A 13,089-nucleotide genomic window follows, 5' to 3' on the forward strand; every position below is an offset into this window, starting at 1 on the left:
AAGGGCAGGAAAATCATACTGTTATACCAATTAGCGTGTAGAGAACACTTCTGCCGAAATGTGTTCACTAGTAGACATTTGCTGCATTTATATATTAGCAAATTTCTATCCAATTCTTTTGTTTTCCTTCACTTTACAGTTGATGCTAGCGCAATCTTGTGGCAATGGTGCACTCGAAAAAGTAGTAACGTGTAGGTAGGTGAAACAACAAATGATTAGAAGAACAAAATTTAATATTCCACGTTCATACAATAAATAAATAAATGACAATCTTAAGTAGTTCTTAAAGTAAGATGCACCAAACCAGTCCGGCTGACTGTGTCACCACAAAACCTGTTCCTTCAAATATTTAGAAGCATATATCTTTCATTTTCAATACTTTTATTGGACGAGCCGGTGCAAACATAATACCCATTCAACAAGCAAGATTGAAGTAACCTTAGATCACTTTCATTACCTATGTGCATTGATAGTAATATAACAGTCCATCATTTTGATTAAAATTCATCTCTCGCATCAAATATGTACCATTATTCTACATAAAAGTGCTATATACAATAATTACATTCTTCGATAATCAGTGCACAGGAATAAGAACTGTCTTGAATACTTGATATTAGTCTATGAGAAAAATAATTTACTGAAAGTTCTATGAGTTTTAGTAGCCTATCATAAATTCTATATTGTGAATTTATAGTCGGGTAGCGTCTTCAAATAAGTTGGCTAATTCTTTGAGATGTTGATTCTTGCTTCCGGTGGCTGTGCTTGCAGCAACAGGTCTCCCAATATAACTACAAAATAAAAATTGAATGAATAATGCTGTGTTATAGATCCATCAATCAAGTCATCAATATATACTAGATGGGATAAAAAGTTCTTAGGCTAACACAGATAGCGCTGCTAGTAATGAATCCATATGATTATTAGTCAACCCTAACCTTCAAAAGAGACGCGTACAAATTTCACAGCTGTTGGACTTATAGTTTATGGGATAGAACATGGATATGGGTAAAAAGGAATTTTGTGTTGATAAAGCATTGTTTTTGGCGAAAAGAAATACTGTCAAAGCCAAGGCTTGGCTTGATAAATATTGTTCGGACTTTGCACCAGGAAAATCAACCGTTGAGAAGTGGTTTGCTAAGTTTAAACTAGGTGAAATGAGCACTGAGGACGATGCACGCAGTTGACGCCTCAAAGATATTGTTACCGAGGAAAACATAAAAAAAGTCCGCAAAATAATTTTGGATGATCTCAATGTGACGTTGTTCAAGATAGCCGAGGCTCTGAAGATATCAAAGAAACGTGTTGGACATAGTGTGCATGAGTATTTGGGTATGCAAAAGCTCTGTTCAAAGTGGGTGCCGCGCGAGCTCACAAGTGAACAAAAACAACAACAAATTGATGATCCTGAGCAGTGTTCGAAGCTGTTCCACCTTAAAAAACTCGTATCTATGCGTCGATATGTGACAATGGATGAAACATGGCCTCATCATTTTATACCGGAATCAAAACGAATGTCATCTGAGTGGACTGCACATGATAAACCGACTCCAAAGCGTGCAAAAACGCAACAGTCGGCTGCCAAGGTTATGGTTTCGGTATTTTGGGATGCACATGGTATAATATTAATCGACTATCTTGAAAAATAAAAAAAAAACATCAACAGCGACTATTATATAGAGTTATTGGAGTGTGTGAATGGCGAAATCGCGGAAAAACGGCCCCATTTGAAGAAAAATAAAGTGCTGTTTCATCAAGACAGTGCCTAGTGTCACAAATCAATGAATACGATGGCAAAATTAAAAAAATTGGGCTTCAAATTGCTTCGGCATCCACCGTATTTTCTAGATATGGCCCCCAGCGAAGTTTTCTTGTTCTAAGACCTCAAGAGAATGCTCGCTGGAAACTAATTTAACACCGATGAAGAGGTAATCATCGAAACTGAAGCCTATTTTGAGGCTCAAGACAAATCATATTATAAAAATGGTATCGAGAAATTGTATGACCGCTATAAATCTTGTATCGCCCTCGTAGGCAACTATATTGAATGACTTATCCATTTTTTTTCTGTTAGCCTACGAACTTTTGGATGACGACATAAAACACAAGAGCCAACAAGCTAAATGATTCCACTCTGTAACTAAAATCATACTGAGAAATCTAATGAAGTAAGCTACTAGGATCGAGAAAGCACAGTAACGAAGATATGTTTTTTCCCTCACCTAATTACTCTCGTGTCAGGAACAGCGGTTTGCTCCTTCGGTTGAACGTTTGATTTTTTTTCTCCAAACAATTTACTGAACCAACTTTGAGATTCTCTATGAGGCACGCTAAAACATTCATGATGAATCAAAGACTGTAGCTGTTCACAGAGAAAAATCATATCTTCGATCAACATACGTAATGAGTATTCCGAAAATTGTTCATCACGAAAAATAACTCCACCTAATCAACATTCATATTTTGTTGTCATAAAACTCTGAAAGGATAGATACGTACTACTAGGGTCAAATTTTCCTTCAAATACATATTTAAATTCATAATAACATTTCTCACTTGAATGACCCATTTGCTGTTTTATACAGTGTGTCTCAAATTGTTTTCTACAAATGGAAAACTTTTACTCTTCAAAAAAACTTTTCATCGTACAGGGAAAACCAAAAATTTCGTCTAACTAAATGTTTATATGAAAATAGCTGTTTCAAAAAGGCTTTTTCTTTCATTTTGTGTCTGAAAATTACTTCTTTGCCTGATCTGATCTGTGTGAACTTTTTTATCAAATTTAATTGCTTTCTTCTTTCCTTTGGAAGATTCCCACATTTTCTTCTATGAAGATGGAGAAGTAAAAAACCAAAATCTTTTTTCCCACAATATTTCTTGAATTCCCAGTTTCAAAAATATGAAAGAGAGCCAACAAATGTTGAATTTTTCAAAAGTGGTGGATGGCAATTTTTTTGCAGTTAAGTAGTGCAAACTTTACTTTCTGATAGTAATTTTCAATAATGAATGAAAACAATTATCATCATTATTAATTTCATAACGAAGTACGGTTCCTTTAATGTCAGGATTATCATACACCTATTCCATTTTATTTTATATCAATAGCGTTTCTTATTAATTCAAGTATATTCAGTATAAAAAGCCGATGTCCAGTCTGTACATTTTCATACAAAAAAAAACTCACCATATATCTCTTTGACCTGACAAGGTAGTCTCAAATCTCGGTTGTACATAACTCCAAGCACCTTGGTTTTTGTGTTCTTCTTGTAACCAACCAATTTGTGCATGTGGATACTTAGCACATTCTTGTTTCAGCAAATCGAACGGGAAAGGTGTAATCTAAAAATAAAATCCGAGTAATAAAATAAATCAACAGTTACAAGAAAGAAAACAAAAAAGTATATGTAAAGAACTTTTTCCTTGATTTATTGAACTCAACTTCCCAAACCATACATTCATTACCCACGAAATGAATATGAGCTGAATGAAAACTATATCAAAGGAAGTTCCATTCAAAGGATGTAATTTTTCATCGTTAATTTCAATTAACATGCGTTTCACTACACGGTAACTTCATCAGTTGGACTGGTTAAAAAAAAACAACCCAACATTTCTGAATTGTTGTATACTTTGGTTTCAGAATTATTCAGGGTTCAATAACGTTTTATATCATTTATATTTGTATTTCAGTATTCAGTAAGACTGAGCAGGTCGTAATATTCGAGTTTAAGAAAAGTCAAATAAATGATCTCGTTGTTCTCAATCATTCAGAGAATGAAGTTCTTCAATCTCTGTAGAATAATTGATTCAACAATGTTGCAAATTATTGAACATCACGATGAATTATCGACTGAATGTTTGAAACCTGAAGGCAAGTTTGCCTCAATGAATCTTCGGAAACAACTCTGAGCTCAAATTGCTGAAAAATCTATCCATACAAACGACTAAAAGACTACATGACTATGGAAAATATTATTCTCACTGAAAAATCAAATGATTAACTTGGATAACTCAAATAATGCTCCAATTCTTGACAAGTTACAATATCAAAATGGAAAGAATCAATAGATAAGGGACATTATATTATAGCCGTATTTTCAGATCCTAAAAGAGCTTCTGAGACAATTGATCGCCACATATTACTAAATAAATTGCAGAGTATTGGTATCAGGGAACCTCTTTTGTTCTGGCTGACGGATTATTTATCACAACGCAAACAGGTAACCAAAATGAAGGATTCAGTGTCATCATCTCGCGATGTTGTTTTCGGGGTACCTCAGGGGAGTGTTTTGGGATCTATATTATTTTTAATCTACCTGAATGATATAGATAACATCCATGGTTGTGATTTCATAAACCTTTCTGCAGACGACACTTTGTTATCAATTTCAGGAGATAATATAGAAACAGTAGCCGATCAAATGAATAATGAACTAAGAAATGTTTTCAAGTAATATAGTTCGTAAGTGAATTGATATACTTAGATTTCATGGTGGATAATCGTTTATCTCTTCATGCTCATTTTGATTATATATATATATACAGAAAATTTCTAAAAAATTATATTTTTTCTCAAGAGTTTCATCTCTGCTTTCGATGTACTCCAACCCCATTTTGATTACTGTGCTAGTCTTTTATTCTCATTTGACCAAAATAAGTTATCGCTTTACAAAAATTACAGAATTGTGGAATGAGGATTATTTTACAAGTTTATACGAGTTAGTAATGATATTCATTTTCAAACTAATACATAACTTGCTTTCAACTTATTTTGAAGAATTCTGTATATATAAATCTCAAATCCATAATCACTTGACAAGAGCGAGTAGCTCCCAAAAATTCCACCTTTCTCGAACCAATTTGACTAGTACGATGAAGTTTTTATTTCATAAAGGTTTGAATGAGTATAACAAACTTCAACTTTCGTTGAAAGATTCAATAAATGTTTTCCAATTAAAAAAAACTCATGAACTATATAAAATCTCATCCCTGATTTTCTTTTTTCTGTTTGGTAATATATTTGTTATGTATATCCTCATGTTGAAACCATTCTGGAATCATTGAAAAATGCCTTTCTTTTTTTCCTTCTATCATATCATTTTCGTTATCTGTATGTTTATTTATATATTTTTAAAATAAGGTATGTATATTAGGATGTCCTAAAGAAATCAATAAATATTATTATTATTGTTGAAAAAAGGTGCATAAACCTAGTGTACATTCAATGCAAGAACAAGTTGGCATAAAAATCTTGAATGGAAACTGTTCCACTATCACTATGACAATTCTGCTCAAAAAGATAAGACTAAAAACCAAAAATCATGATAAAAATTACAAATTTTTCACAATATAGAATTTACTGGGAAATATTTTGCCTAAAGACACACCTGAAGAAGCTATATATAGCGAAACACGTGTTGCGTTTTTGTAAAACTGTTCGGTGAAAATCCCACAATGAAGAGTTTTGTGAATACGTTATAGATTCTCAACAAATATGAGCTAAATCCATTCCATATTCCTATTATAAATTACTCACTTGCTCAACACGTGAAACAGCAATTTTCGATTCCAATCCTTTTGCTTTGATTTCCTTCATAACTTCATAATATACTTTCCCGGTACAGAACAGGAGTTTTTCAACCCCGCTGGGATTTTGGCTGGCCGGTCCCTGTTCTGGTATAACTCTTTGGAATTCCGTGCCTTCGTTCATATCATCAAAGGAACTTCTTGCATCGGGGTGACGCAACAAACTCTTCGGAGTCATGAGTATCAATGGTTTTCTGAATGGCAAAGCAATCTGCCTTCTGAGAATATGGAACAAGTTGGCGGGTGTTGTACAATTAGCCACAATCCAGTTGATGTCGTGGAGTTGTCTCACTGCAAAATCGTCACTTTCTGGTGGGAAATAGTCTGGGTCATCGGAAGACATTTGCAAGAAACGTTCCAAACGTGCGCTTGAATGTTCGGGTCCTTGTCCTAGAAGAAAATAGACATTCTGGAATGAACTTTCGATTACGATATGGCGTGTTAACTGATAGTATCTTCAAATTTTCATCATCAATCATCAACATCATGATTTTTCAAGGAATCCATAGGCTAGCAGGCAGGAGTTTACTATTTAAACACTTCAAGTGCAGTAATCATATAAAACAACTAGCTAACCCGGCAAACGTTGTTTTACCACCTAAATTATTTCTACGGTAGAACAAAATAACTAACTCATTGTAAGTGTGTGTCAGAACAATTACACAAATACTATTACTCCTTTAATGCTATAGTGTGTACAATATTTTTCGTTAGTCCATGTTTAGTTAACTCATATAAACTAGATGGTGCCACGTATAACTGTCTGTGTGAAAAACATAGTGTGCTCAAATCCTAGCCACAACCGGACATTGTTTGGCCTTGGGACTTATTAATAGTCAGTGCAAATGCCAATCTAATTGGAAATTGCACACGTTTAAAATAAATTGATACATCTGTAGGTATAATAGGGATTCGTGGTATTAATATATCTTCACCTCGGAACTTGCGATTCAAAATACTAGCTTCGACAACGTTTTTTGATGACTAATGGTGTGCCGTTGCACAGCCGTGGTGGATTCAAATTACGGAGTAATCCAACCTCAAGTTGTAAATTATGCAGTGGCATGCCTGGCAAATCCAATGAGCTAAAAAACTCCGTTGTATATAATTCACAGTTTCGGTGGCATCACAAACTGTATCTACGCTCGATAGATAAACAAAAACAGTGGCCGAAAACTGACTTATTGTGTGAGAGAGACAGGAGACCGGCTTCGTTCTCATCCCTACTCCGTGCTGTTTACTCTGAGTGAATAGTGACACATGTAAACGACTGGCGGGAATAACTGATCTACGATTAGAGTTGAAGGTGCTTAAATTACTGAAATGACTGTTAAAAAATTAGGCCATTTGAATAAGTGCACTTTTGCCAACAAAACACAACTCCATTAATTTCATCAGCATTTCAATTGGGAAGGTTTTATCGGTAACGAAGTTATCGAAGTGCATGAAAAAATGGTAGTCGCTTGGCGGGAAGTCTGGGGAGTATGGTGGTTGAGGCAGAACTTCGACGCTCAATAAGTATAATTTTCCGACGTTAATTTGTGAAACGTACGGATAGGCGTTGTCGATAGGCGTCCAACTCGAAAACTTAAGAATAAAAAAACACTTTGAAATAAAAAATGTTGATTTCTCTCACCTTCCATTCCGTGTGGCAAATATAACACCAATCCTGTCTGCCTGACCCATTTGGCCTGACCGCTGGAGAGCAACTGATCTATGATACACTGTGCAGTGTTGGCAAAGTCGCCGAATTGGGCCTCCCATATGACCAAAGCGTTCGGGTTGGTCATAGAATAACCAAGTTCAAAACCGAGAACACCATATTCTGAAAGAGAACTGTTGCACACTGTGTATGGAGCCTGATCAGGATAGAGGTTGCATAAGGGCCTGAAAAGTCATCAATTAAATGTATATAATGTGCTCAAATGAATATTTATCTATCTATTAACCTATATGTTGCTTTATCGACCGTCTGATGATGCAGCACATGATGTCTGTGGGAGAAGGTGCCTCTCTCGACATCTTGCCCAGACAATCTAACGTGGATTCCTTCTTTCAACAAAGATCCAAATGCCATAGCTTCTCCAAGTGCCCAGTCAGCCATTCTATGTTCTACCATTTCCATTCTAGATTTCAAAATACGTTCAATACCTACAAAATTCAAAGATTTTTTCATTTTGGTTCCGTTCATTTGCGACAAGCACATTTGAAATATTTCACTCATTCACGAATTCCACGGAAAGTTACCTTTGTGTATAATGAACTCTGCAGCATTGGGAGGGGGAGAAGAGAACCTTTTTCCAATGTGAACCAACGTATCTTCAATAACTCCAGTCTTATTGACCTTCAACGGGTCTTTGCCTTCGAAGAATCCTGACCAAGGACTGTCAATCCAATCCTTGTACTTGATGTGAGTTTCTTGCCTGGACTGTTCGAATGCTTCCTCGCAAACTTTGTCATATTTATCTTTGACATCTTTAACTTCATCCTCGGTTACAATTCCCTCATTTATCAACTGATCTGAATATTTTTCCAGGCAAGGCTTGGTGGATCTGATTTTACGGTACATGAGGGGTTGGGTGAACATTGGTTCATCAATTTCGTTGTGTCCATTTCTTCTGTAACAAACCAAGTCGATGACAACATCTTTGTGGAACGTAGATCTCCATTCGGCGGCCATATTACAAACATGAATGACACTTTCCGGGTCGTCCGCGTTAACGTGGAATATAGGGGCATTCACTACACGAGCAACATCTAAAAAAATGAAAAGGTTAAAGGGTTTCAAAGAGGAATTCACATGCCGAGTATTGTGACATACCGGTACAGTATGGGGATGACCTAGAGAATCGAGGATCCGTGGTGAAACCAATCTGATTATTCACAACAATATGGATGGTACCGTGAGTGGTGTAAGCTGGTAATTCTGATAAATGCATCGTTTCAAAAACGACACCTTGTCCAGCGAAAGCGGCGTCTCCGTGTAACAAAATTGACATGACCTAAAATCAAATGAAAGATCGTTTGATTAGACAACAAAAAACTGCTAAAAGTCGAATTATATCACCTTCTTTCCTTCACCGTCTCCTCTATAGAACTGTTCTGCTCTAGTTTTTCCTTGAACAACAGGATCTACAGTTTCAAGATGAGATGGATTCGCAACTACAGCTAAACGGATGTTTTTGTTTGTCACTCGATTCAATCTGCAAAAAATTGCGTTCATTTTCTGCCACTAGACAAAACACTCAAATGTATTTTTTATTTACTCTCGTTTGCTAATGTTTTAAAAGGCTTATAACATGCTGTCTGAAGTAGCTACTCATCTGTGAGAACTCCAGCCCATAATTCAAGAAAAGTATAAAAAAACATTTGACATTTGGTGAAGTCAAAATGACGTCTTTGTACAAACCTCCGAGACCGTTTACTGATAACGACATAAACAAAAATTCGAAATATATCTGAAAGCATCTGATAAATCTGAAATTCAAGAGGATGTTGAGATTGCCATTCTTCTCAATTGTATCGGTGACGAGGGTTTGGCTATATATAATACGTTGGAATACAAGACAAACAGATTCAATCCAGGCTAATAAGGGATTTGGATATAAGTGTAGTGAAGATTATAGAGTATTGTAAATCTATTAAACTTGGTGGAGAGCATCTAAAAACACTACAACCTCAGGAAGAAGTTAACGCTGTGAAGAAAATTCAAAAATTCAGGTGTAGGAAGTATCTTTATGAACATATCCCACTTCTGACACCATGTTATAAGCCTTTTAAAACATCAACAAACGGAAACAAACTTTATTAAATTTTAGTATTATCTAACAGTTTTCGTTCCTTCTAGTTGTACCTCTATTCTTGTTAACTGTCGTCATGACAACCACCCTAGCTTTAATACAGGGTAATGAACATAAAACACCATGATTTTGCTTCCACACTTACCGTTCAATGTAAGTTCCCAAGTGATACTTCACATCACCAGACCCGTCATCGGCGGCTTGAAGTCCAGCAAACTGAGTAAATAGTTGGGGGAGAGGTTTCCGGCAGACATTAGCTAGAACGTTGAGACGACCTCTATGTGGCATGCCCATAACTATGCTTTCCACGCCCAATTCCGTAGATTTATCTATTACAGTCTTCATGGCTGGTATGAGAATTTCGCAACCTTCGAGTCCGAACCTTTTTTCAGACGAATATTTACGAGCCAAGAACGATTCAAATCTAAAAATCAGACACAATTACATCGATGGAATCATTCATGCCTATACTTTATTGAAAAAATAGGGTGAATTTTCATTTGTCTCAAAAATATTCATTTATTCATCAATTTTTATTTTGTTCCCTTCCAAGTAGTCCCCCTCAGATATAATACACTTGTGCCAGCGTTTCTTCCAATCCTCGAATCGGATCTGATATGCACTTCAGGTATGTCCTTCCAATCGTCGTAAAACGCCGTCCTTTCATAGGTATCTTTAATCTTGAGAACAGAAAAAAGTCGCAGGAGGCCAAATCTGGTGAATACAGTGGCTGAGGCATGATTATGGTGTTATTTTTGGCCAAAAATTATGAACATTCCGTTTTTCACAAAAAAATAGTTGCAAATTCTTTGAACCATTTTTTCGATAGCAGAAACTCGCCGAACACGCAAAAAACTTATAACTTTCATGCCTTCCACCAACAAACTAAACAGCTGAAACTGTCAGTGTATGTTTAAGAGGAGTGTACCAACATAGAAAAATCACCAATCGAATGTATGTAGTCCGTGAAATTTGAACTTTCACCTTATTTTTTGAACAGTCTTCTTATAATTTCAAGTTTCAAATTAGATTATACGAGTTGATCTAAAAAATACAATTCCGTGTTCAAAGTCGGGAATATCGAGTTTGGAACCGGAATTTCAAAGTTTGAAGCCAGAATTTCCGAGTTAATAGAAAAATATAATTCAAAGTTTGAGATCTAAAAATCAGCAATGCAGCACATCTCCTTTCCTTCGATCCTGCTGGGTGGCAGTATATGTAAGTTTTTGGTGATTTACTGTATTTTTGATTAACATTGTAGTGTAAGTTTTTTCCTGAAGTATTTTCCTCATTTCGTTACAATAAATATTTAATTAAGTTTCTAGAGTTCTCTCATTATTTGGATGAATGATGAATGGGTGAAACAGCGAATAAAATCCTCTCGTTAATAAGCCAAGCGAGTACTGAGTTGCGACACTATTTTTCATTACAAAAAAAAAAGGTTCATATGGTGTATGTTTTATATTTTTGAAGTAATGTATTCTATTGAGTTATTTATCCTCACAACAAGTTCAAGGTAATGTTTTATTAATTATTCATGCAAATGAATATTGTAGTGAGTATTCTAAATATAGTTTTTCGTATCTATTCATGAATGAATTATAAATTCGAGAACCTTCAAAATAATGTTTTCAAATGCTTTCAACTTCTTTAAAAATAATGAATAACTTAATCTCCTGTACCCATCCGTTTTACGAGGGTGTTCTGAAAACTTTCCGGCCTCAACATGAAGATAGCAACCCTCGTAAATAAAAGCTAGTGAATTTCGTTGTTCATCTGTTGACAGTTAATCACCAAAGTTTCAGTCATTTTAGATACGCGGCTGTTATATATTAGTCGTTTGAGTGAGTTGATGTGAGTGTTTTTATTAAAATGGACAAAATCGAGTATCCAGCCGTCATTAAATATTTGTTTCTAAAGGCAATACGCCTACGCAAATCAAAGATGAAGTGGATTCTGTATATGGGGTCTCTGCACCATCATTTACTACAATGAAGTTTTAGGCAGCTGAATTTAAACGTTGCCGTAAGAGCTTGGGAGACGATGAACGTTTGAGACGTCCAAAAACAGCAACTACCGACGTCAAAGTTCGCCAAATAGTTTTAGACGACCGCCGGATTAAAGTGAGAGATACCAGAGGCTATGAACATGTCAAAAGAACTGCCCGCGCGTTTGGTGCCGCGTTTGCTCACGTTAGACAAAAAACGTGTTCGAATGAACTTTTCCACCGCTCTCTTGGCGCAGTTTAAAGGCAATAAATCCGAGTTTCAGCGTCGATTAATTACAGTGAACTGCAAAGGGGAGCCCGTCTTCAAAAAAAAAGTAAAAACTGTTTATCGGCTGGCAAAGTGATGACGACTGTTTTTTGGGATAGTCATGGAGTTATGTTAATCGATTATCTTCTTTCCAAGGGAGCATGCTACGCATCATTACTTGCCAAGCTAAAAGCAGAACTTGCGGAAAAACGGCCACATTTGCAGAAAAAGAAAATCCTATTGCACCAAGAGAACGCACCGTCTCACACTTCAGCGGTTGCCATGGCGAGAATCTGCGAATTACGGTTCGAACTGCTTGACCATCCACCTTACGCACCAGACCTAGCCCCAAGCGATTTGTTTATATTCACTCATCGAGGACAGAGATTTTCGTCAAATGGAGAGGCAATCACATTCTGAACAATTTTTTTCTGAGTAAAACGTCAAGTACTATTTGTACGGGTTACAGAGATGGAAGCATCGCTGGGAGAAGTGTGTAGAGTTAAAAGGAGACTATGTCGGAAAATAAAAGAAAAATCTGAAAAAATGTCTTGAATCTTTGTTAGGTCGGAAAACTCTTTAGATCACCCTCGTATATAGTGTGTAAAAGCCAAATGGAATAAATTAATTATTTCGGTTACTGTACATATTTCAAAAAAATCCCGAAACACATCAAATATACATTATAATTTGACATTCTTCAACGTACAACCCCCATTTTTTTAAATGAGAATATAGGCTTGTGATATATCGTTTGAAAGGTCTCTTCATTCTCTATTCAAAAATGTTATCGCTTTCAAGTTTATTGCAACAATAAAGATAAAGTAAATTAGAATCATGTGGCTACCGAAATTCGATAAAATAGGCTCAAAAACTAAAATGTAATGCAAAACGTAATGAAATGTAGAATACGAAAAAGAACTATGGATGTTAACGAAGTAATGTTCAAAATGTTCACCGCGAACGTCTTGGCAACATCCTAATCTAAAATAGAACTGTCTAGGCGTGATCGACCTAATCGCAAGCATTATTCATTCTTTCAAGTCATTCAAATCTGAAGGTTTAGTTTTGTACACATTGCTCTTTACATATCCCCATAAAAAGAAATCTAATGATGAAAGATCAGGTGATCGCGCTGGCCATTCAATCGATCCTCGCCTCCCTATCCACCGATTGGGAAATGTTGTATCGAGGTATTGCCGGACATTAACTTGGTAATGTGGTGGTTCTCCATCCTGCTGAAACTATATCGTATTCACTGGAACTTGAGGGTTTCCTGGATCAGGATATAAATTTGCTAAACTTGGAATGACATCATTTTGAAGTAGTGCCAAATTATCGACATTCAAGTTGCCCTCATTGAAAAAGAGACCAATGATATGGTTTCCTACAATCCATGCCCAAACATTAATCTTTTTAGGGTATTGTGTGTGTTCTTCTCTCATCTA

At 35.9% G+C, this 13,089-nt stretch overlaps 1 protein-coding gene across 7 annotated transcripts in view; it reads right to left on the reverse strand.

Moving 5' to 3' along the window:
- Positions 1-212: 212 nt before the first annotated feature.
- The window catches only part of LOC111513440 (2-oxoglutarate dehydrogenase complex component E1), a 41,133-nt gene continuing 28,256 nt past the window's right edge, over positions 213-13,089 (reverse strand). For 4 of the 7 annotated variants that reach the window (XM_023169675.2, XM_023169652.2, XM_023169666.2 and 1 more), the window contains 10 exons: positions 9,532-9,810; positions 8,654-8,789; positions 8,408-8,588; positions 7,834-8,343; positions 7,536-7,737; positions 7,223-7,473; positions 5,537-5,976; positions 3,185-3,339; positions 2,223-2,330; positions 213-791 (listed from right to left, as the gene is read on the reverse strand). In XM_023169675.2, the coding sequence (XP_023025443.2) occupies positions 692-791; positions 2,223-2,330; positions 3,185-3,339; positions 5,537-5,976; positions 7,223-7,473; positions 7,536-7,737; positions 7,834-8,343; positions 8,408-8,588; positions 8,654-8,789; positions 9,532-9,810 (2,362 nt within the window). In that variant the 3' untranslated portion in view covers positions 213-691. The remainder of the gene's footprint in view (positions 792-2,222; positions 2,331-3,184; positions 3,340-5,536; positions 5,977-7,222; positions 7,474-7,535; positions 7,738-7,833; positions 8,344-8,407; positions 8,589-8,653; positions 8,790-9,531; positions 9,811-13,089) is intronic. The other 3 variants (XM_023169689.2, XM_023169681.2, XM_074174905.1) reach the window with 1 other exon arrangement.

Source organism: Leptinotarsa decemlineata, unplaced genomic scaffold, assembly GCF_025532065.1.
Source record: "Leptinotarsa decemlineata unplaced genomic scaffold, Ldec_3_MD MMD2_tig00000882_RagTag_RagTag, whole genome shotgun sequence".
In the NCBI taxonomy this organism is placed as follows: Eukaryota; Metazoa; Arthropoda; class Insecta; order Coleoptera; family Chrysomelidae; genus Leptinotarsa; species Leptinotarsa decemlineata.